The following is a 25,263-nucleotide window of genomic DNA, read 5'->3' as shown; positions in this document are numbered from 1 at the left end:
CTCTACTCACTAGTTAATTAAGGAAGGTACACTCTGTCGATTGTCACACCTTAATGCTATTTTCTGGGTTTTAAAGAGATATTGGATCACTGTAAAATAAGAGAGTGACTACTTTCTACTGAACAAGTGGTCCAGAGACTTAAAGTGTCCACAGCTCGCTTGGTAAAAAGGCTCTGCTGGTGCTGGAAGGGCACAAAGGTGTCCTGATGTACAGAGTAACGGCTACATTTGGAGGCAGAAACCGCAGACATTTGTTATGTTTGAAAATGAGCGTATTCGCTGTCTTTCTGCGAGTTAAAGAGAAGAGATTGTTACCCCTGCTGTGTCTGTGCGGTAAATAATAAGCTGGAGCCAAGAGACGGTTAGCTTAGCATAAAGACTGAAAGCGCGGGGAAAACAGCTTGCTTGGCTCTGTCCAATAGTAACGAAATATGCCAACACTAAAGCTCACTAAATCCACTTTAATACTCGTGTGTTTGTTGACTGAGCACAGTACCCTTTGTTTTTTGTACCGATCAAACAGCTTTCATAGTGAGGCAGCCGACTGCTGGCGATAGCCACACATTTACACTACAGAGACGGGAGTATCAATCTCCTCATCAAGCTCAAAAAGGTAATAAGTGCGTTTCCCAAAATGTCAAACTACTCCTTTTTAAAGGCCTGGCTAGATACCACTAAAGCACCAGTAAATAAAAATCTACTCCCGTAATTGGGTGAAAAGTCTCTTCTTCTTGTGCTCCTGTACAGAACTGTGCGGAGTTGAATATTAATGCAATTACCAGAGTCTGGTCGGGATGAGAAAACAGAGACAAGCTGGAGTTGCATTTGGGTGCTGCTACAGATGGAGTGCAGCTTCTAGCTGGAGCTGCGTGGGTGGACACTTGCATGTAGCAGAGTGGCCTCACATTCACAGGACCAGTCACCAAACACTCCGCGGCCCCGTTGTCGTCGTCGGCGCGAGGAATTTTTGGAGCTGCGCATCCTCGTATCCGTCTCGGCTTGGCACCGACTCGCTCCACATTACAGTGGACAGATTGTCATGAATGTGCCCACACTGACTCCCACGTCCGTCTTCCACTGCCTCTTGTCACTCAAGCGCTGAAATGTTGCCGTGACAGGTTGGCGAAGAGTCGCACGAGCGTTCTCTCTTCTGTGTGGACGTAAGGATAAGTGGAGCCGGAGCTATCGGCGGTGAAGTGATAATGTGCCTCGGCTGCTGTCTTTGAACTTTGAGAATGGAGCTCGCTAACGCGGCCTGTCCATCACAGCCGGTCCCTCATGAATACAGCCTCACTTTACACTGAATAAACAACATAGCGCACCCATCCTAATGATGCTTTTTTTCCGCTTCCTTATTAACACACAGTAGACTATCTTCGGCCTGTGCCTGTATTCCCCCTGAGCAGCCACAGTGGTCTGCTGTGCTGAGCGCTCTCAGCTTTAACACCATTCAGTACTCGGCTTTACAAATGAGGCAGTTACCAAGGATACCGATTCGTCTGAAACATCAGACCCGTTGGAGTCCGTGCGATGATCCTCTCCAGTCCTTGACTCTCTTGTCACTCTGCTTCTCCTACTGTACTCACGCCTTCCACTCCTGGGCTTTCATCTCGGTTGTTTTTCTTTCTCTGTGAGCAGAAAAAAAAACACAGCCGACGCTCTGAAGGGAGAACGAGACGAGTGAGAGAGACGTCGACCACTTCGACGGGGATTCATTTAAAGGAGGGTGTAGGCTAAACGGCGATGTGGACGCAATGGACAGAGCAGGAAAGCAAACAAAGAGAGGAGGCGACGGTAGATTGGGATGTTGTTTAGGACACTGTGTGTGTGAAACAGCTTACTACGTGATTGCAGGCTTAAAGCTTTCCCATCCTGGTCTTCCATTCTAAGCTTGCATCATGCAACGGCTGCAATTACATGGAAATTGTAGTTGATCTGCATGCATTAGCCACAGAATGTAATGGAGTTGAGATCACAGCAGAGACATTATCATGTAGGGGTCAACATGTGCTGCAGTTAGGGGAGCCCGGTGCTATTTTGCAGAATGAATTACCTCCTGCAATGAAATATTTAAATCTGGCACATGCCAACGTATCCTCTTACTTTGAATCTTATTTTAATATGTGTGTATATATATATATATATATATATATATATATATATATATATATATATATATATATATATATATATATATATATATATATATATATATATATATATATATATATATATATATATATATATATACACACACACACACACTACTTCAGCAGCATGTCATGGTCAACACGATGCCCCAAGTGTCTACACACTGAGGCTTTTCAATGAAGTAGGAGGCCTCTTGTGTCCAGCAGATGATGTTATATTTACACAGTTTCATATTCATTGATTCTGGACTTTTTATTGAAGGAGAAGGACTATTTATAATTTTAAGACGCTTTAACCAGCTAGTTGAACTTTGAACACAACACTAGTTGAACACAAATTATTAATCAGTATTTTCGTGTCTTGAAACGTGTAGAATGTCCAGTAAACATTGTTGTAAACTTCAAATGGACTTAATAAAGGGTTGATCTGTCGTCCATTTAAATAATTTTAGTTTATAAAATATCAAAAATAGTGATAGAGCTTTTTTGTAAAGTAATGCTTTTGTTGTCAACAAAAAAAGAGGAAAAGCAGCAAATCTTCGTGTTTAATGAAGCTGAAAACGGGGGATGTTTGATTTTCTTTGCATGTTAAATGACTTGAAATGAATCAATTATCAAAATTGTTGTTTGCACGAGCGATTTCACCGCTAATACAGAGCTACATCCACAGGTGTTGAATCCAATGGGTTGGGATGCTTTTGGACTTCCAGCTGAAAATGCAGCCATTGAGAGAGGACTGGACCCAGAGGAGTGGACTAAAAGGTATCTGAAATATCACACCTGTTGTTCCGAGCCTTCGTCGTTTATACAAACTGTAACGTTGCTGTTGTGTGCCGTCTCCTCAGTAACATCCAGTCCATGCGGGAGCAGCTGGACAGCCTCGGCCTTTGCTTCAACTGGGACCGGGTGAGCTGTGTGTGTGTGTGTGTGTGTGTGTGTGTGTGTGTGTGTGTGTGTGTGTGTGTGTGTGTGTGTGTGTGTGTGTGTGTGTGTGTGTGTGTGTGTGTGTGTGTGTGTGTGTGTGTGTGTGTGTGTGTGTGTGTGTGTGTGTGTGTGTGTGTGTGTGTGTGTGTGTGTGTGTGTGTCACACACTACATAAGGCTGACACAACTCTGGCTTTTTTTCTCACAGGAAGTGACCACTTGCCTTCCAGACTACTACAGGTGGACTCAGTATCTGTTTATCAAGCTCTTTGAAGCAGGACTGGCCTATCAGAAAGAGGTAGGAACGGCTTTTGACTAAAGTGCTTATCCTGGTTTTTCTTTTGAAAGGAATAATATGATTGGTTTAGGTTTGAGGTCGCTGACAGTTACAGAAATGATTGAAGCAGCTCACCAGTTACTCCTGAAAGAAAATGAATGAACTGAAAAAGGGAGCGCTCGGAAGAAGCCCTTTGATTGTGTTTAATCAAATGGGACGACCTCGAAGTAAGCCTTTGGACCGACTATTAAATCCAAATTACTTCCTCAGCTCTGCATTTTCAATTTATCTGTGTGTGTGTGTGCGTGTGCGCGTGTGTGTGTGTTCATCTAAATCTGTGTTTGTGTTATCCAGGCTGTGGTGAACTGGGACCCTGTTGATCAGACAGTGCTGGCTGATGAGCAGGTGGATGAAAACGGTCTCTCCTGGAGGTCTGGTGCCCTGGTGGAGCAGAAGCTGCTCACACAATGGTTCATCAAGACTACAAACTATGCCAAGGTACGCCATTGGTGTGTCTGTGAGTGAGTGACGGAGAGCGTGCTGTATGTATGTGTGTGTGTGTGTGTACGGGACAAGTGGCAGGTCTGAATGGCGGGGCCAGCAGCTTCATGTGGGCCAAAATGAGCAGCGGACCCCTCTGATAACAATCATGGCTGACGCTTCAGTAGCGGCAGCTGCAGCCCTGCTTCTCTCGTTCTGCAATCAGACCCCCGGACGTCATCGTTCTTAGCGTCTCCCAACCAAGTAGAGAGAGACCAGCGGAGTTGGAGTAATGTCACCAGGCGGCCTGGCCCGGCTGATGAGAAGCTCCGCCTTTGCTGCACAGCACAGACCTGCTGCGAGAGCTTTCCAAGTTGAGCAACATTCTGGTAGAATTGTATCATTGTCATATTTCTTGTTTTTAGGGCTGATTATTTAATTATTATTAGAATATCATAATTACTGATTTTGGTCTGTGAACATGCTCATCACAATTTCCTAAAGCCCACGGGGACATTTTCAAATGTCTTGTTTTGTCTGACTGTCGGTCCAAAACCCAAAGACATTCAGATTACAATTATATAAAACATAGAAAAGCAGCAAATGCTCATATTTGAGTCTTTGTTGAATCAAATCATCGACTGTAGTCTCGGCTCTACTCGTTTCAAATCAAACTGATGCCATGAGAAGGAAAGGCAGAGCAAAGTGTAGCATAAGCAGGTTTTTGTGTCATATCGTCCTGAAATAACATAATATACATAACAATAACATCGAGACCAAAGCCGGCCTGGTAGGTGTGAAATCAATCTAAACAACTTCCTCTGTGCTTTGAGAAAAGGTCGGCAATAATTAATGTGATGTAATGTGATTTCTTAGAAATTGGTTAAAATGTGCAAAAACACTCGTTTGTCCTTTAAGCGTGTGTTAATTTCTTTCCCGATGTTGTCATTATGATTAAAACATCAATTTGTCCACAGTCGGCGGCACTCCAGTTTTAGCCGCAGCGCTGAAGTCGACCATGCTTGTCCATGTCAGAGGTGTGAGAGGAGGTGGAAGCAGCCTACTGTGACAATGTGTTCCTGCATTTCTAATTTTCTCTGACGAATAGAGAAGTGGGAAGGAAGGAAGAGGAAGGTGTCGGGGGGGGGGGGGGGGAGACAGATGGAACGAAAGGAGGAGCGCGTGAAACCGCGGCGTGTTGTAACTGGCCTGATTTCCCGCGCGTGCGCAGCTCGCCCGTACACGTGTTCAAGTCCGTTAGACAACATTAACCTCAGACAATATTTATTCAGCTGTCAGGTGGTTCCACGTTATACTGATGGAGTTTCATCATAAATCGTAACCATATTGTTTGTTCCAGGACACAGACGACTGCATATTATTACTAAGACGGATGGTTTTTTTGGAAGTGGATGCAAAACGATCACGCTTTCAATTTCATACATAATCACACTTGTTGCACACGTGCAGCCATCGCACTGCACTGACATCTGAATGATTCACCAGCTGAGAACTCATCGTGTTGTTCAGCTCTGTTGTCTCTCATATATGAACACGGCTTCTTCAGGGGTTTTGTGTCATTAAGCAAAAACAACTTGTGACTTTGAGGTTGCTGGTTCAAATCCCTGAACCATTTGTATCGCAGTATTGTGTAATATTGTTGTTATTGTACTAGATGTCCCTTTCACTCACTCGCTCGCTCGCTCACTCACTCACTCACTCACTCACTCACTCACTCACTCACTCACTCACTCACACACACACACACACACTCCTTGGTTATTGCTCTGCCATCCTTTTTCTCTTAAGCTTTTCTTAGTTGCCATGGAGACTCCTGCATCTCTGCCAAACTATATTTTCTAATCCAGGAAAGTGAAAACACTTCCTCTCTCTTTAGGGCCGTTGCTGGTCGTCTGTCATTGCGTTCCTGTCTTTGCTGGTAACGTCTTATTTTTGCTGAACGTCTCCTTCGTGCCGACACAGATTCTCTGTCTTCTATCTGCTCTGGAGCAAACCCAGAACTGACACACACTCCGTGTTTGGCTGGTGGGCGACTATAGCCAGCGTTTATGTTTGTATTGATATTGCCGTGATGAGGTACCGCATGCTGAGCGGCACAAGTGAGGAGGGTTTTTGGGTAATAGATTGCGACAGACAGAGAAGGAAATGGAGAGTTTGAACATCTCTGGCCTCAGCCCAGCTGTGGCTTTTTGACCTGAGCCTCGTTGATATGCATAGCTTCCTTTAATCATGCAGAATAACTGTTGTGGTGTGTGTGTGTGTGTGTGTGTGTGTGTGTGAGAGAGAGAGAGAGTGCACTTTAAAGGCGATTGCCTTGTGATATCAAAGAAAGTAGGGCGATTGGAGGTCAGGATTTTTGAAAATCCCTCTACGTCTGCATAATGTGACCTGGTCGGCTCTGCTGCTTTGTCAAAATAAATTGGCCAGGCTTTGAAAGAGGCCACACTGAGTTGAAGTCAATTGCATTATCCTAGACAACCCCGGCCCCCCTTCAAAAATGATCTCTTTTCCACAGTGAAGTGGAAAATAAGCCCTTTTTAAAACTTGTACAAAGAAGAAAAGTTGTGAATTGATTCCCGTCTCCCTCCTCCAGCCTCTCCTGGACGCCCTGGCAGACCTTCCGGAGTGGTACGGTGTCAAAGCCATGCAGGCAAACTGGATTGGAGAGTGCACCGGCTGCTACTTCGATTTCAAGCTCAAGGTGAATCTCCGCTCCCTTCACCCGTCACACTTTTTATTCATTCATCATTCTCCCTTCCTTTCAATCTCTCGACCTTTTTCCACCAAGTGTTTCCCTGTTGCTGCCGCTTCCCGGCCTCGGTTTCTCATCTCTTTGTCCCCAAAGCAGTGATTGCTTGCTTTATTTTGGATTCCTCTGTTTATTTATGTATTTCTATTCGAAATCACGCACCCAAACATAACATTTTCCACTTTTGTTGTTCACATTCAGCGGGTGCATCCATCCGCGAGTGGCCATTTTCCCACAGAGATGATGTCACCGGTTAGTTTCTGTTGAGTTTTCTAAAAGCCATATTAACAGTTCTTCACGCGTTTGTCTTTTAGCAAAAAGCCCACTGAGAGCCCCGTGAGCACCCTTATTAAACCGTTTCTTGAAATAGAATCAGAAAAATGGTGATTCAAGTCAGTCCCTTACTTTAAAAAATCTTATTTATAGAGTTAGAAGATGTGAGAGTGCTTTTGTGTTTCTTTACGTATATGAGAGGGTGTTCCTCTGGCAGAATGCATAATTAAAGTTAAAACCAGGGGCCGTTAAGTTAATTGGATGGCTGCTTGTCTCATATTACATCATCATACATTGTCACAGGAACTCTGCACTGAATTATCTCCCCACGGGGCTGAAGATATGTACGAGTATCTCCTCTACGACGTGACATCTACTCATTACCCCAGAACCCCCAGAATGAGTGTTTCATCTATAAATAATTATAGGATTAAAGACATTGTAGCCTCATTATGTATCAAAGAGCTACGCACAGCCACATGTGGCATGTTAAGGCTCCAACTGACAATTTATCAGGTTATTTGATGATAATTTATTCTATGACAAATACTCCTCACAAGGTAACGGATCCCACTATTGATGCCTTGAAACGGCTTTACTTCGTCTGATCAACAAACAAACAAGACTACAGTGAAGCTAGCGGCTCCGTGTGGCTGTAGGTTCATGGTTCAGGGTAGAATTTATTGCCATTCTGTCCATAGACGATACTTGGTCACAATTAAGTACAAAGACAGTGAAGTGGAAGCATTACAACGAGTTAAAGTGCAATGAATGAAAAGTGTCGTCAAGCATAGACGTATGTGCTTCATTTTCATTTATAACGTACGTGATGTAGGCAACGTTAGCTTAACCAATAACACAACTATAGCAGCAAGAAGTGTGCAAGACAGTTTTTTGGAAATGTTGCAGGGCCCTCTTATCCGCATGCCAAGTTAACTCTTTCAGAGCCATCTGCAGTTCCGCATTTCATGAAGCCCCGCCCCTTTCTGCCTCTGATTGGCTAGAACTCGTCGTCTTCGCAGAATTTGTTAAATGTTTTGCTGATGAACAAGATTGGTGGAAGTTTGCAAGGGTTAAATATTTAAACTCAAATGTGAATGTTTACATACGGGTGGCAGCCGTCTTGTATTGCACTCGTATAGGATTACAATGTCTTGATTATGGCAGAAAAATGCTTTTTATACGTTGTTGTTATGCATGTTGCCTGTATGGAGGGAATAAAGGATCCATTGGAGATTTATATTTTGATGCGGTGTCATAATTAGATTCAGTGTTAACCTCAATGTTGATGAATACACTGATTAATAAATACATGAAAGTGAATTTGTGATAAAAGTCATTTGGGAGCAGCTAAAAACAGAAGTATACATTAGAAAAAGGTTTTTTACTTGATGAATAAATAGAACTATTAGTAAATTATTTAAAATGTTACTTTTTCTCCACTGGCTAAATGATGATCGGATTGTTTCAGTACTAATCAGTATAGCCTAAAATTCTGATGCGGTATATTTTTGAAATGACTGACACTTACCCTGTAATGTGTCTAATATGGTCACCATCTTATTTTAGAATAAACCACTTTGTGTGGCGGCCCGAGGAGCCAGCGGGTCGTCCTCATTAGATCGTCTTCCGTGCATCTGGACCGGAGAGGTTCACACATGCGTCTTCTGTTGTCTCCTAGGTGAACGGGGAGGAGACGGGGGAGACCCTGTCGGCCTACAGCTCCTCCCCAGAGACGGTGTTCGGAGCGGCTTACCTGGCCGTCCTGCCCTCCCACAGACTGCTGCACGGTAGAAGCGCAGTGCGCTCGGCTTTGGAGAAAGCCTTCCAGCCAGGCAAAGGTGAGCGTCTCTGATGCCCGTCTGCGTTTGGGTCCGTCAACATTTATGACTTCCTGCTTTGGAGGAGGGGGAAAGACGCACATTACGATTTTTCCTTTATCAGCGACATAATTCAGCGGCTTACTCGTCTACACCTGCAAGCTCTCATAACTTGAAACGGTGATCTTTTGCATCTTATGTGTGTTCTTTATTGACCAGCGCCTGATGAACAAAAGTTGTGCTAATAGTGAAAAATTAATTCTCATATAAAGAAGGAACAAAAAAAATTTTTGGGACATTTCATCAATAATTTGTACATATTTGTCTACATTTGTTCTATAACACCGGTATGGATGCATGTTATGAACTTTGCTCATGTAGATTTGTTTCATTTAGCGATACACTGCCACGGTATGGATGTAGTTGTCTCAGTGGACTGAGTCTATGTTAATTGGGATTGCCTTGATGTTCTCTCTGTCTAAGTGGTGAATGATTGTAATGAGCTACCAGGGGAAGCAGCGCTGCCTCTCTCACACACCTCCTGCTCTCTGCTCCTTAGACTCCCTCACAGAGGTCACTGCTCAAAACCTGTTCACCGGTCACGAGGTTCCCCTGGTCATATCCCACAGGGAGGCGTTTGACGGCTATCTGGACACTGTGATCGGTGAGTGTATTGGTGTGGGTGGGGTTTAACAATCACCTAGAAATTGTAGCGGTTAAGTAAGAAAGTCATTCGTATTCATCTCTGAGCCGTTATTATAGACGGAGGCTGACTCTTGATCAAACGGGAGCACGGGATGTCCATTGATGAGATGAATAATCATTATCTCTTTTTGATTTTCCCTCATTAAATCTGTACCAAACAAAAATGAGAAGATGTAAATAAAGACGAGGAACAGAAAAAACGTCTTTGTGGATTTGATTGTGCAAAAAGATGCTGCCTCAACACTCCTAGCATGTTGAAGATGGACACTTTAACGATATGTCTTTACCATGCAGTGTTGTGGATGCCATGATGATGTGAAACCAGTGGGTGTTTGTCTCACAGAGTGGAGGTGGAACCCAAGGGATCGTTAACGATTCGTCACATCACACAACATGCTTAGAGAGGTTTCTTTCTCTCTCAAGAGATCGATTATCTGCGCGTCCATATTGTCTTTTTACTGTCACGTATTCGTGCTGCGTCTGTGTCTGACAGGTATCCCAGACTGTAGTGAGGAGGATCTGTCTGTGGCCACAGCTCTGAATCTGAGGTGGACAACTGTGCTGAAAAGTGATGAAGACGGGAGACAAACGCTGATCAACTCTGATGAGGTCGGCACTGTTGATGACGACCTCAACATTGATAAAATTACTCAAGATTATTAAACTTTGATTTTGCTGCATCTCTACTACAGCTTCTCTCTTTAGCTTCTACAGGAAATTAAGAATTGATTAAGAATCGCTCGTTTGTCCTCTTCTCTCTGTAGTTCTCAGGCCTCACCAGAGAGCGGGCATTTGACTCCGTTACCCAGAAGGCTAGCGAGCAGAAGGTTGGCGGCCACCTTACCAGCTCCAAGCTCAGGGACTGGTTGATATCAAGGCAGAGATACTGGGGCACACCCATCCCCGTAGTGCATTGTGGGTCTTGTGGTCCAGTTGCTGTCCCTGAAGAGGACTTACCAGTTACATTACCAAAGCTGCCGTCTCTCAAGGGAAAGGGTGCGTCGCCACTGGAGGCTGCTCATGACTGGGTCAACTGCAAGTGTCCCAGGTAAGAACATGTTTCATTTATTTGTTTTATTGAAACACAAACCAACTTTTAGACCTTTCCAAACATTCTAAATGTGCTGTTGCGATCTGGCAGGAGCGGGTTTGGTTATTAGCAAGCATAAAAATGTAATTAATGATATTAATAGGATTATTAACATAGATTAATAACACCAGGGCACCACCCTGGGATCAGAGACCAAATACCAAACTGTGGATTAAATCTAAAAATTCAGTCAAAATGTCAATAGTTAAAGTAGTATTTCCCGCGAGCTCCGAGTATGTACGGAGGCGTTTCTGACAGCCATGTGATCGTGCGTGCTGCGTGCACCAAGTTACAAAAATTCAGAGGTGCACGACCAACGACGTAATCACGCGCTGTGTGTGTGTGTGTGTGTGTGTGTGTGTGTGTGTGTGTGTGTGTGTGTGTGTGTGTGTGTGTGTGTGTGTGTGTGTGTGTGTGTGTGTGTGTGTGTGTGTGTGTGTGTGTGTGTGTGTGTGTGTGTGTGTGTGTGTGTGTGTGTGTGTGTGTGTGTGAGAGAGAGAGAAAAGAAGAGGAAAGCACTTAAAGCAAAGTAGATCCTCACCGCAGCAGTACAGTAACTGTAACTTCATCACACAGAAGCCCGATTGGCGAACTCAAATGTCGACTTGAAGAATCCAGGAATTCTATAATCTTCCTTCTGCAGGTTAGAGTGGGGCAGCACTGGGAAAGTTATCCGTGTGTTCGTGAACTCACAAACAGTCTGTTGGTCGCCTAGCAAGTTTAGGACATCTCGGTTGTTCAGGTACCACAGTTGTTACCCCTTTGCAGCAATGGAAATTGTCATGGGAAGGCGCAGTGAGAGGGTGTGCGCCAGTGTTTATGGCCTTGGTGACGTGCTGGCCCTGTCACAGGGACTCCTTCGGGTCCCGTGAGGCTCGTCCGAGGAGGCACTAGTGTTGTGGTTCAAACCAAATCTCACGTTCAGGTGAGATTTTTGACGCCTGATGGGGTTTTGGCGCGGTTTTCACAGCTTTTCTCTTTGTCTCACCCCACATGGTGAAGTCCCAACTGTGCCCCTTTGTATTTTCTGTTGCAATGTTTAAAGCAGAAGCTGACAGGAAGTAAACTTGGACCAAAGCTGTTTCCCTAGCAACAGAATTGCACTGGAAAGGTCTATGCTTCATCCACATGGCCTTCTCCGTCGTTATCATCAACATATTACATCCCAAGGAAAACCCTCAGTGTTACTCTGTATGTTTATCATATCATATGTTTGATTTTTTTGATTGTCTTGTGACTCATAGGCTCTTCTGTAGGAGCTCATTGTGTCTCCTCCTCTCACAGATAAGTCAAACCTGTTGTAACTAATAGTAATCAATATATTTTTATTCTATAATCACCATTCATGTACTTTTGTCTTGTGATGGTTGTGAGGTCTCCCTCTTAATATTAAAATGCATGCAGAAGACTCAAAGCCAGGAGCTTGTGCATATCCTTCAGCACTAACGAGCATTTCTTTCCTCATAAAACATTTGCGAAGCCAATATTTCTTAAAAGTTGGAGACCTGAATAGTTTACATCCGTGCTTACTAGCTTGTGGTCTTCTCCTTCACTGCCTTTGTTGCCTCATTTGTTGTTCTTGACAGTTGATCAGTGGAATAGTGTGAAACTGTGACAGGAAACCTGACGGGCAGGCGGTTCATTGCACAGAATAATCTGAAAAGACATCATTGGAATCTGTTTGGAAAAGGACAGGCACTTTCAAAAAAATACTTCCGAAAAATACGACTATCACTATCCCAGGAATTAGTCCAAAAACCTGTTCATGAGTCAGCATTTTTGCACTTCCAGTTCGCACGTCTCAAAGTCAGCGGGTTTTTGGTTGCTTGAAATAAGGTCTGTGGTTAACAGAAGCTTCAGAGATTTTTTTACATTTTGTTCTCAAACATAAAATACGTCATCTGATCACAATTTATGAAAACTGGTCAGAAGAATTCCTCCATTTTACACGGTCATACGCCAAAAAGATTGGAAACCCCTGGTTTAAGTAAGTGACAATTTAAAATAGTTACGTGTGTGTTGTTCTCAAAGTATTTTAGACGTCTCGTCCAAGTGAATGTGGGAATCCCTTAAATCATTTATCTTACTCTTAACCATTTACAGATTAAGCAAACTGATCTTGTAAATAGGATGCAGAAACGATGAAGGATGTGTTTTTCTTTTCCTTTTGACATCACATCGGTGAAATGACACGATGGTGTTTTTGTGGAGTGAGAACTGAATGATGTGCGAACCCTTTCCAGTGCCAAGCCTCTCCTCCCTACTTCCTGTGTATCCTCAGGAGACCAGCAGCGGCTAAATGAGCCCTCTGTCAGCGTAGGCGGAGAGGATTGACGGCTTTACAAGAACACGGGAGCACTGAGAGCGAGACTGAATTTTGTGATTAATAATTTCCCTCTGATGGGGTAATGTAATGAGAGGCATCTGTGACAGGAGCAGCATGAGATGATGATGATGATGGGGGGGGGGGTTACATAAGCCAGCTGTGCCTGGTGGGACACATAAATACTGAACATGCACGCACGTTAACCTTTTGTACAGAGGTGTAATTACACACAACATGTTTGAAAATGTTTGAGAATGCCTACTCAGCCGAGTCCCTCGCTCGCCGACGTGGGAATTCCTCTCTGAATGAGACTAATCATCGTCATGGCACCATGTTGATTAAAACAGCGGCCCACTCAGTCGCAGATGGCACAAGTCATCAGATTGTGTTCAGTCACTTCCACAAAGCTTCTATAATTCCTCCCCATCAGCGGTGATTGATGGCTATAATCGTCAAGACGCCGTTATCTCCTCTCTTCCCATCTCCCCTCCGTTGTTAAGTTTCTGCGGAAATTTGTTCCCTTCACTGGTCGATCCATGTCCAATTACAGTTTGAGAGGAACACAGTCGAGCAGGGCGATGACAGGCGGGCGGCAGAAATTGGAGTTTTATTCGTCCTTGAGCAAGTCATTTTCTGAATGCTCATCTCGTCTCTCCGACCCTCTGCAGCGCTGTAAATTGGCCTGCCAACTGAATCCCTGCCTCGGCTTAGCCTAGCTCGGAAGGTGCGCATGCAAGTGTGTGTGTGTGTGTGTGTGTGTGTGTGTGTGTGTGTGTGTGTTGTTCCAATGAATTCACAGGTAAAGAGAGAGAAACCACCTAGTTAGTGCAGCACACACACATCCGCAGACGCACAGCAGATGGAGGACTATTTCCTACGTCCGTGGAGTGGACAGCTGCCTCTCCTGGCTCATCTGTTTGAGAGCCTTTTGGCTCTTTCTGGCTGATCCTGCGAACACACATTCACACTTAACGCACTCGTGCGTACAGGTTACTTCAGATTGAGTTACCCACTGTTGTTGTTGGGCTCCTTTCACGGCTTAGAGACGGGCCATCTTTCGCGAGAGCACCTCTGTGCGTTGTCTAATCTGATCCTCAGTAGTCGGACTGTGGCCCCGACCAGCTGCCTGTGCAAATGACCACAACCTGGCCTCTGATTGGCCGGTCTGGTGTGATCTCATCTGCTTCAGCTGGCTACTTTTTTTTGTACAACTTTTGTGACGTTTCTATTTTTTACATTATTTTGTGATGATTCGTTATATTGCTGGATTTTTATCATATGAGATAACGCCCGGCTCCCAAATATTAACCTTGCTACACCTTAGCCTTGTTGCTAGGCAACCTTCAGCTCATGCCTCCTCATCAGTGCCTTATTATAGACCGGTGTGGTAGGTGGTCAAGGGGTGTGTGTCTGTGTTAGCGAGTGTGGTGTTAAACATTATTTTTTTTACTGTGAGATGAATGTTTGTGTGAGTGAAACTGAACAGAGACATCCCATGAGGTCCAGGATTCGATACCTGCTCTGTTGCACCTAGTAAAGCTCAGAGCTTTGCTTCTTGCTGGGACACTGATTCCAACCCTATTGAGACTCATTATAAAGTAAAAAGCAGCCGCTTTCACCGATTTCATTACGTGCTTTAAATCTGAACAAAAGAAATCTCTCTTTTCCCGTGTCTTTGCAAATGTCCTCTTCTCCGTTGTGAAAGTGATGTTGGCAGATTTCCACTACGTACCCGAGTGCTGTTTGGCTTGGAAGGAGAGGGGCACGAGGTGGCATTTCCAACACAAACACATGATCATGTGTTCTGCCCGCCAGTTGGTTCCCTGTTAGCACAGCCTGTTAGTCAGGACACAGGGACAGGGCTCTGGTGCCAGTTTGGCCTCAGCTGGGCTTCTCTGCAGGGACATGACCCCCCCCCCCCCCCACACACACATCCAGATGAAGCCAGCTTCACGCTCACACACAAATCACACAATGTGCCTTTTCACTTAGCATACAAACAGACATCGTTCATTTGTTCGCATTCTAATTTGTGGGCCTAATATTGATTTTTGTGCTTCCTCTGCTATCTCTCTCTGTCTCAGATGTAAGGGCCCAGCGAGGAGGGAGACCGACACCATGGACACGTTTGTGGACTCCGCCTGGTATTACTTTAGATACACAGACCCTCATAACCCAGACAGGTATGAACAGCCTCCTCCTGAGACTTCACTCTCTTGTTTTTCCACCATTTCTGACTCGCCACCAAAGATGCAAGCTCTTTATTTTTTCCTCTTGCATCCGTTTGCTCGCACTGTGACAGGTTTTTTAGCACAAATTGCACAGATCTTATTTACACTCTCTTCGATCAAATGAGAATTAAATGAAAAGAAGAGAAGGCTGTTTCTTCTGCAGTGGGCGGATACGCATATCTATTTTTAGCTATTTAAAAAATAAATCTCTGCTATATCAATAGAAACTTGATTTTCTCTCTTGCCTCTCACACACATTTCACTTCCACATGCACACCAACGTGTGCATGTGTCTATATGCGCTTATGTAAAGTTGTACTCAAGTACATAATTATGCCCACTTACCCATTTCAAACATACTGCCTGTCACTCACACACTACACACACACACACACAAACGCAGACATTTTTCCTGGAGTTTGCATTCCCTGCCAATAGAGATTATGGAGCGACTGCTGTCACCTGCTGGGATCGCGGCGATACCCTGAGCTCAACAAAAGAGATTAATTTCCCAGTGCCCTGACCTAGCTGAAAAGCTGCTTTCCCCATCACTTTTCTTAGCGGGACAGATTATGGCACAACAGGAAAGGCAATTACACCATTTGTGCATTTCAGTTAGCCTGCTGAGCCTTCTGTGCACAAGGGGAAACGATGAAAATAGGAAGCGAGAGATGTTAGAAAGTACCAAGTAAGAGGAAGGAAATAGGAACAGGGTGTTATATGGAAGTGTGTGTGTGTGTGTGTGTGTGTGTGTGGTTATGTATTAGAGTTCCCTGAGCTAAATTAGTTTCAGCCTTGTGAGCTCATAACCTTTTTCCCTGGCTCAGTTATCCGGAGACACCATCAGCCAGAGAGGGAGGGCGAGAGGCAGAGAAGAGTAATGACTGGTGTGAAAGGTGACACACAGAGATAGTAGACTGCCCTAAAAAAGTATCATGAGGTGAAATCCCTTCCGCCGCTGACCAGCATGCCGGTCAGGCTCAACACATCAAATAAAAAAATCTGAGAGAAGCAGCCCAGTCTCAGTTCGTCTGTTAGATTTTTCTCCACAAATACTTTACTGCGAACACAAGAAGCTGTGTTTAGAGGAAGTCTTCATAGCCAAATTTGAAACTCGTATTACTTGACCACTTTGTGTGAAGCCAGTGAGATAGAGGAGGCTTCAGGATGCTTCTGTTCGCTTCATCCCTGGATCCCTGTGTATCAGATTCAGCCTGCCCCCTAGAGGAAGTGTGTGTTCATGTGGATAAAGCGCATAACAACTAGTGCATGTGTGACAAAATGTTGTTTAAGAACATGTTGTCAAAGCGACAAACTGTATTCTCAGTTCCTGATTCATCAAACAATAAACTTTATTTGTAATGAACAATTAATACAAAGTAGAGCTGGAAGAATAAAACTACGTTAGTAAAGGGCTTGTAATCTAACACGAGATGGAAAGCTTACATCTACATTAGCTCACCTAAGCTGTTGTAAACATGTAGCGTCTGTTTCCTGGAAAGAAAAAGATTCTCTGTGGAGAGAGAGGAAGTCATGCATCTGATATTTAGTTGGAGTAGTTGATATAAACAGCATATGGATCATTTAGAAAAGAGAAAACAACATCTATATCTGCAAAGATGTCAGTGTATGCCTTTTTGTCTCTGGGAAGTGCAGGGCAAGAATAATGGACCTCATGCAAGAACATATTCGTATTTGTTACTTACTTACTTTTTTTCAAATGATGGGCTCCTACAAGAGTGTCACATCAGATTTAGCATAGTGAACGCCCCAATAATACCATATAAAGCTACGTGTCCTGCCACATAGGTCCGATACTGAAGTCAGACTTTCGAAGATCCATCAAGGAAAGTCTATAATTGCAACCGTGTTAGCAGAATTAAGGGACCAGTTTAAGCCAACGACTGATGTTAATGCCGTGTCCCCTGAGGGTCGCACTGTTCACTGAAATAGCGAAGAAATGGTTCGATATGAAAAACATCTCGCCACAACAAGGCCATAGATGACTGCAACGGGAGGGCGTCGGTTCATTGAGGACGTTTTGCAGTTTGAGATGTTCATTTCGATATTGCAGCGTTATACAATAGCATCAATAGCCAATTTAAATTCATGGTGACATCGTTAGGCTATATAAATACTTTTTGAATTATATCAGCCTATGATTCGAATTGCAGAGTCGAAGAGGATAATGTCAACGTAATTATGAAGTGCAATTTTTAAAGGGTTTTTAAACTCAAAATTGCTTAAAAGTAATGAAATATACAATCTATTAGTGAAATGCTTAGGCTTGGGTAACAGCAGGCTTATTGCATACGGCTCCTAAAACACATATGTTGTTCCCCTCCAGGCCGTTTGAGCGCCACCTAGCGGATCACTGGCTGCCCGTGGACGTGTACATCGGAGGGAAGGAGCACGCTGTCATGCACTTGTACTACGCTCGCTTCCTCTGTCACTTCTGCAAGGATCAGGGTCTTGTCGCTCACAGGTACAGTACACAGTGCTTTATCTGCTTTTGCCGTGCACGTTCACATGTGTGTATGTTAATTAATCCTCTCCCTGTCCTTTCAGGGAGCCTTTTCGGAAGCTGCTGGTCCAGGGTCTGATCAAGGGCCAGACTTTCAAACTAGCAGACAGCGGCCGGTACCTAAAGAGAGAAGAAATCGACTTCACAGGTACACACTTGCTGAATCTGCAGGATGTTTGTCAGTGTGACACATCTGTAACAGATGAGAGAGGAGAGCAGAGGGCTTCCCTCCACGTGGCTCTGCCAGATAACACAAATGAGTCATGACAACATTCTTGTTTTTTATTGTAGTGTGTAGTTCAATCAATGCCCCTAATTAACCCTTTTGTGCTGCTAAAAGCTCTTTGTTTTGTGCTTTGTTGCTTTTCCATCTTGAATGACACGTTCACCAGCTCCTCGTGACAAAATCAAATCTCAACAAATCTTTTGAAGAGACGTAAGAGGTCTCTTACAATTGGCTTCACGCCCAAGGAGCTTCAGCTTCTCTCTATTGATAACGGGATAAACAGAAGATCCTGCTGTCATAGACTCAGATTGACTGATCTTTCTATTGTATTTTACTTATTGTGATCGAACAGGAGCTGGCAGGAGACGATGAAAGTAAAGAAATAAAAACACTTTGTCCAGCTATATCTGACCTATGACCCCTAACCTCCCTATTCTAGACAAGGAGCCGGTGGTGCATGGCGGTGGTCGTGTTGAGGTGACATGGGAGAAGATGAGCAAGTCTAAACACAACGGTCTGGACCCCCAAGAGGTGGTGCAGCAGTACGGCTTGGACACAGTTCGACTCTACACCCTTTACGCTGCACCGCCTGAACAGGACATCCTCTGGAATGTCAAGAGTGAGCCGTGAAGATTGCACCAACACCATGTGTTATTATTTAGCATCGTTAACTCATGTCAGAGCATGTTGGTTTTGTGAGATTTAGCTTTATCTATATGCCATGAATAGTGTCCTCAAAGAAACCAATATCTCTTGTTTTCAATCCTGGAGTCGTTTCTCCCACAGTACGTCATATTGTAACATCCTTTCCTTCTGCGTCTGCGTGTGTTCACCACCTCAGCCGATGCCCTCCCTGGTGTCCTGCGATGGCAGTCTCGGCTCTGGCAGCTGGTGACCAAGCTGAGGGGGGCTCGGCAACTCGGAGACGTCCCCAGCCCCTCCCTGCTGAAAAAGAAAGAGCTGGCGGAGGCGACGAAGATCTGGGAGAACAAGAACTACGCTATTCAAGAGGTATAGTCTCAGACCGAGTGGAATAAATGGCTGAAAATGGCTCATGGTGACATTGTTTAACAGTTATATTGCTACAGTCATTACCAGTAGGGGTCAGTAATGGGCCCACATTTAAACTCCCTATGTTTCACAGCAAGTTATTTTTTGTCTTCCTTCAATAAGATAAGTGAATCACACAATTGCAGCTGTCATCTTGGTCTATTTTTAATTTCATTTCTCTGCTATTACAACAGTACCAATTATCTCTGGTTCTCGTTTTTAATATGCATTTTTAGATATATATTTTTTGCCTTTTTACACTGCAATAGATTGTTAATACAATGTTGCCATGCATTGTAAGGTGTATTTTTTCAGGATGCAAGGTATGAAAACATTCAAGGTAATATGTCACTCGTTAAACAGCTATAGTACACACTCCTGAGTTCCAGTCTTTCCAGCCGAACATCTATCGTAACCTGAAACCCCAAGAGTAAAAGGAGGAGGCAATGGAAATTGATTTTAAATCCACTCCGTCTCCTCTCACACTTTATAAATAGCCTCCTTTGGCTGCCAGGTTTGATTCTCTCTCTCTCTGCCCCTCAGGGCTGGTGTTTTTAAAGGATCTCTGGCTGTTTGCCATAAGCCCCCAAAGCCAAGGCTGTCTTTTGATCCGTCCCTCAGAAAAGCCTCGGTGATCGACCTCCTCCTCCCTTTTGCCCTTTCCAAACTGGTTCTTCTTCCCAGAAGGCTAAGCAGGGCAATGTTGACATGCTGTGTGCCTTCAGCCGGTTCACATGGTGATAATGGGAGGAGGCTCCTCTTTTGGGCCTCTCATTGTTTTGTTTTTTTAACTCTCTTTATCAGGGTTTTCAAAGGGAAACATACAGTAGTAATATAGGAAGAAATATTTTAAGTGCAGGCTTTAAGAGGACATAAAAAAATAGAAACGGAAATAAAACTTATCAATGTTTTACAGTATAATACCTTAAGTTCAGTTCAAATAAAGGCAACAGGAAAATGTATCAAAATAAATAAATAAATACATTTTGGAGTAAGAAAAGAAGTAAGTGGATGTTGAATATGTCGATAGTGCTCTAGTGAATCTTTTTTACTCCAGGCCAGTATGTGGGAAGGATTAGTGCACTGTTATTGAAGCGGTCGAAAAAAGGTTGCCAGGTCTGGTAGAGCTTGTCGTCACTACTTCTCAATGAGAATATTTTTTTTTTTTTCAAAATGCAGGCGCTGCATGACATCTTTCAAAACAGCAGAGTGGAGAGCCTGTGCTTGTTTCAAGTTTAGTAATATCAGTCTGCGTGCTGGCAGGGCTAAAGATCTCATCATGTTATATTGAACGGTGGTTCGGTCATTGTTTCCTCATAATTCTTCAGAGGCAGACTCAAAGTTATTCCATCACACAGTCCACAGGCCCAGTAACCAAAACTGTGTTTTCAGGTGACATCTCACTTCACAGAGGACTTCCTCTTCAACGCAGCCATTTCTCGACTGATGGGACTTACCAACACACTGAGTGTGAGTGAGCCCTCCGGCACCTTGAAGTAAAGATGTCACAGTCACTGTTTGCTCTCACACTTTGGAAATTACGTGTGTGTGTGTGTGTGTGTGTGTGTGTGTGTGTGTGTGTGTGTGTGTGTGTGTGTGTGTGTGTGTGTGTGTGTGTGTGTGTGTGTGTGTGTGTGTGTGTGTGTGTGTGTGTGTGTGTGTGTGTGTGTGTGTGTGTGTGTGTGTGTGTGTGTGTGTGTGTGTGTGTTCAGAGTGCGACGGTCAGGGTGGTGCAGCACAGTGTGGAGTTTGAGGAAGCTCTAGCTGCGCTGGTTTTAATGACGGCACCAATGGCGCCGCACTTGGCTTCTGAACTTTGGGCAGGTTGGTGACTTGCAAATTATTCAGAAATAATTAATTCTGCACTCGAACTATACTGTTCATTAATTTTTTATTTTATATATTTATTTTAAACTCATAATATCATGGCTGTTACCTCGTGATAATGAGATTTTGGACTGACATAGGGGCAAAAGTGTGTGGGGTTTGTGGTAAAAATAGGTTGTTTCTAATATCTGTAAGAGGAAGTTGCCTCAGTTAGACGGTGCTTTTCTAACACCAACGCCCAGCAGTGATGCAATCAACAGCCGTTAAGTCGGTGACACATTTTCATTTGTGTAACTGTTTTGCATCCCAGACAAACAAGAGCCATACAACCTGAAATAGACTCACGGTCCATCAAACGAAACTGAAAGGAGTGCTGGGAGCTTTTGGGAAGCTCTCTGCACACAGCAAAAAGAAAAGAGTTTCCAGAAAAACATATTGTCCACCTGGCAGGTGACCTCTGGGAGGAAGACACTGTGTGCGTTTTGTTTGTGCTCACATGTGTAATTTTAGAAACGGAACATGAAAGTGAGAAACAAGTGACCTCTGCTGCACTCTGTCACGTTGTATATTTAGTCTTGCTGGTTTAAATGCGAGTCGGGACAGGGGATGGTGGGGTGTTGTTTGACCCTTCATCGAGAAACTCTTTCTCTACATAAAGGAAAACATAAAAGTCCTCCCCAGTCATTTGTTTTGGCTCAATAAAAGACAACCCTTTTGCTTTGTTCTGGTCCATTTTCCCTTCATGTTTTTCTCCCCACCCCTTGGCTGAGTTGGTGTAGCGGCTGTTTGAGAGAGCCTCGGCACAAGAATCCATCTCAGTGGTGTGAAAGCAGATCTTTTTTTGATATTATTCTCATGTGTGTCCTCCCGGGTCTCTTCACAGGTCTTTGCCAGGTAAGAAACCCCCTCAGCCGCCTCCTCCAGCGGGGAGGAGCCGTCCTGCAACAGTTCTGGCCAACTGTGGACCCCGAGTACCTGGAGGCCCCTGACTTTGTGGAGCTGTCTGTGCTGGTAGGATCACACACAGACACACACATTGAACTCCTGCAACTGTTTCAGCCAGACCAAAGAAACATCAAGCTAAAAAACAAAACCCTGATGTTTTTGTTTGAAACACAAAAGGATTTCACTCAGCTCTTTGATCATTATTTATACATAACTTCATTAATTGGTATATTCACTCACGTTTGCTCTTGCATCCACTGCGGCTTTCACTCAAACTCTCCACCCTTAAGTCTAAAGTCCTCAGTCCATGATTACATTCATAGTCTGTAATTTCCTGGAGAGTCTATGATTACCCTGTGTGTGTGTGTGTGTTTGTGTGTGTGTGTGTGTGTGTGCGTGCATGTCTGCAAGTGTGTGTTTATGCGTATGCATGTCTCGTGGTATGCTTTAAGCTAAATAGATAAGTGGGTCAATAATTAAAAGCCAGTAACTGAGCCGCCGTGTTTTCCCGAACTCGCTGTTACTCTCTCGCCATCATTTCTTGTGACTTTCTTTCTGCCCGTGAGCGAAATCACACAAATATCGAAAGCCCTCGGTTTGGCAGCGTCAGACAATCGGAGAGAATATCCAGCTGTGGAGGGAAGGTTTGGATCAGATCCAAGCATCACACATGCTAACACTGGCACATGAATGACAACACACACACACACACACGTCACTCTTCACAGTCCTGGATATCGACTCAGTTAATAGATAAAAGCGGAAACAGCTTTAATCTGACCGTTAGAGGTTTGTATCCCCTGAAAGAACCTGCTAATCCTCGCATACACACACACACAAGATGTGATGATAGCAAACAGTGTGTTGAGCTGACTGTCTTTCACCGGTTGTATTGGCCTTCTGTACTCTGACAGAGAGACAAGAAAGCCCAAGCACAAGCAAGTGTGTTGGGAGTGAAAATAATGCTCCTTTACACATTTTCATCTTTGGATTCTTGTTTTCTTCATGTTTCCTTCTTGTTCATCTCTCACGCATGAGTCATAAATCCCATACACCCTGTCTCCCCTCTCTCACTCACACACACACACACACACACACACACACACACACACACACACACACACACAGTACATACATGTATATTGGAGCTCCCAGTGCTTGATGATGATGAGGTTTTACTTCAGAATGCCTCTGTTGTGGGTTTCCTCAGCCCTGTGGAGTTAACCTCGATTCCCTCTGTCCTCTAATCACGTACTTGGGTTTGTCCCAGAAGAGAGGCCGAGGCTGAGAGGCCTCTCTCTCTCAAACACACGCGCACACACACACACACACATTACTTTACAACCACCTCTAGAGATCACATTCACTGTGTGCACACATGCACTTGCTTCAGAACATTACAAGAGTGCCCTTCCCATACCTACCACTAACTATGTGTTATAAGGGTTCGCTATATATATATATGGAAGGAGAGGTGGAGTCTGTTATTTTGGGCCTTTTATGCCAGGAAGGAAGAGTTTGGGTAAAGTCTGACATGGCAGAACTGCTTTCAGATGGAGAATTGTTTCAAGGGGAACAAATTAGAATCCCATCTATTTCTCACCCTCAGATAAACAACAAGGCCTGTGGGACAGTGGCCGTGCCTCTGCAGGTGTCCAAAGACTGTGAGCGGGTGCAGCAGCTCATCGTGGAGAGTCCGTTTGGACGGAAGCTTCTTGGCGACCGCAGCATCAAGAGAGCCATCCTCTCCCCCAGGACTGCCCTCATCAACTTCCTCATTGACGAGTGATATTTGGGCATTCAACGCTACTTTTGTAACTTCTAGATAGTTGTGAACAACTGTCAATCATTGACTCAAAGAGAGAGAGAGACAAAAGAGGTGGACTTTTATATTAAGACAAAGTGAATGTCTGTTTATATTAACTGTCACAAATTCAATGTAAATATGTCTAAAAGATATTTTATTTATACTTTGCTGTTGTGGGGTTTCTTCTCTTTAAATTGAGAGAGATTAGGCACCCGTCTCTGTCAGATCATCCTCCCGTTTAGTCAGACCCGTTTGACAATAAGCCCAAACACCACTTCAGATTACAGTGTTCCATCAGAGTCCTCCTTTCTCCATTAACGCCACTTTCAGCATCGCACCCAGGACCACAACTTCACACCTCTCCGTCTCCCATCTGCCTAATGTCTCATCTGAGTCACTCAGTCCAGATCTGCCTCATCGGCGTTTGTCTCTCTGCTGCTGCTTTTAGCCGCTGATCTCTTCTGAGCGCCATACACGGATACACGTTTGGCTTCTGGACCTGCCACTGTGCTCTGTGAACCCTGTCGCCATCACCGGGCGTATTGTGGGTCACTGAAGAGCCTCATGTGGATTGGGATTTTGTAGCTTCCCACTACTTCGTGGCTGCACTGTGCTTATTAATCAGCGCGGTGTCTCTGTCTCAGCATTGGGTCAACATGAGTCAGACATCGGCACTGAAATGTATCCATGTGCACGCCCACTGGCCTATCTTTAATGGCTGGGTGAGTAAGCACTTCTTTGATATGTGGTAGCACTCGCAGTGCCCACGTTGCCTGTAAACCAAGATTTTCGGTAGCCGCTGAACAAAAGCGTCATATTTTGTCTGGGATCAGTGTGTGAATGAAGATAAAGGAATGTGTAGTCTTTGAAAAGTGAGATATGCGTGTCAGTTTCGCAAGGTCAGCTTCCGTTTGAAGAAGTGCTGTTATTTTTATAGTGCAAGACGGTCAGCTTGTGACTGATACAAATCATGCTGTATCACATTATGTGAGGTGATGGAGGGTTTGCTTTTCTTACAAACATGATGAATAAACAAAAAGTTGTGGACAGAACAAAAAACAGAACATTCATTGCTGATTCCCCACCCTGACTTTTTTGTCTATATTTCTATGCTCCATCTCTGACCATCAGGTGACAGGAAAAGGCTCACAGGAGAGAAAGAATAACAGGAAGAGAAACCAGGAACAAGAGGAGGGGAGCAAAAAGCCAACGCTGCGTTAGTTATTCTCTGTATTGTCTCGGATTCTGTGAATTTGATCTCTACCAGATGCTGCAACAGCACAAGACAGCAAGCACTAGACAAAGAGAGAGGGGTATTTTGTCTTCCGACACAATTTTTGTGAGCCTTGTTTTCTTTCACGCTGGCTGTATATAATGTATAAATAATTGTTGTGTCAGGTATTATTTTCCCACCTTCCCTTCCACTCTCCGTGCTACTAACACCAGCTAATAAACAGGTCTGAAGTGGCCCGAACAGTAAGCTAAAGCTGCCATGTCATTGAAAAGATAAACATTGTAGTCACTTCAGATCGGTCAGAAATAGCCAGGAACATATCTACAGACTGATATTACCTTGGCTTTGAATAAATAGATAAGTAGCATCCTACTTAACAGTGTAATTCAACCAAAGGAGGTCTGAGCTGAACCGATGCATTTCCTCTAATATGTAATTTCGTCACTTCAATAACAGCCTGTGGAGTCCAAAACCCTCTGAACACCAAGAACACATGTTCTGTGTATATAGTTCAATGAATATAGCGCATAGAGCCTCCATAGAGATGCATGGCTTATACATTGCAGTGAAAAAACAACAACGAGGCCACAGAGTCTAAAATGTGA

The 25,263-nt window shown here is 44.1% G+C and overlaps 1 protein-coding gene across 2 annotated transcripts in view; it reads left to right on the top strand.

Moving 5' to 3' along the window:
* lars2 (leucyl-tRNA synthetase 2, mitochondrial) overlaps positions 1–24,469 on the top strand; it is a 31,259-nt gene extending 6,790 nt beyond the window's left edge. The window contains exons 4-21 of one of the 2 annotated variants that reach the window (XM_076109323.1): positions 2,821–2,912; positions 2,996–3,056; positions 3,282–3,371; positions 3,705–3,848; positions 6,445–6,552; positions 8,555–8,714; positions 9,253–9,357; positions 9,892–10,007; positions 10,163–10,446; positions 14,899–14,997; positions 17,393–17,530; positions 17,614–17,717; positions 18,235–18,414; positions 18,637–18,806; positions 20,238–20,315; positions 20,558–20,669; positions 21,556–21,683; positions 23,227–24,469. In XM_076109323.1, the coding sequence (XP_075965438.1) occupies positions 2,821–2,912; positions 2,996–3,056; positions 3,282–3,371; positions 3,705–3,848; positions 6,445–6,552; positions 8,555–8,714; positions 9,253–9,357; positions 9,892–10,007; positions 10,163–10,446; positions 14,899–14,997; positions 17,393–17,530; positions 17,614–17,717; positions 18,235–18,414; positions 18,637–18,806; positions 20,238–20,315; positions 20,558–20,669; positions 21,556–21,683; positions 23,227–23,406 (2,349 nt within the window). In that variant the 3' untranslated portion in view covers positions 23,407–24,469. The remainder of the gene's footprint in view (positions 1–2,820; positions 2,913–2,995; positions 3,057–3,281; positions 3,372–3,704; positions 3,849–6,444; positions 6,553–8,554; positions 8,715–9,252; positions 9,358–9,891; positions 10,008–10,162; positions 10,447–14,898; positions 14,998–17,392; positions 17,531–17,613; positions 17,718–18,234; positions 18,415–18,636; positions 18,807–20,237; positions 20,316–20,557; positions 20,670–21,555; positions 21,684–23,226) is intronic. The other variant, XR_012959126.1, reaches the window with a different exon arrangement.
* Positions 24,470–25,263: the final 794 nt, after the last annotated feature.

The sequence above is a fragment of the Anarhichas minor genome, unplaced genomic scaffold (assembly GCF_050575085.1).
Source record: "Anarhichas minor isolate MPS153535 unplaced genomic scaffold, ASM5057508v1 ptg000041l, whole genome shotgun sequence".
Classification (NCBI taxonomy): Eukaryota; Metazoa; Chordata; class Actinopteri; order Perciformes; family Anarhichadidae; genus Anarhichas; species Anarhichas minor.
The sequence above is the reverse complement of the archived record's forward strand: the minus strand, read 5'-3'. Positions and strand labels throughout refer to the sequence as shown.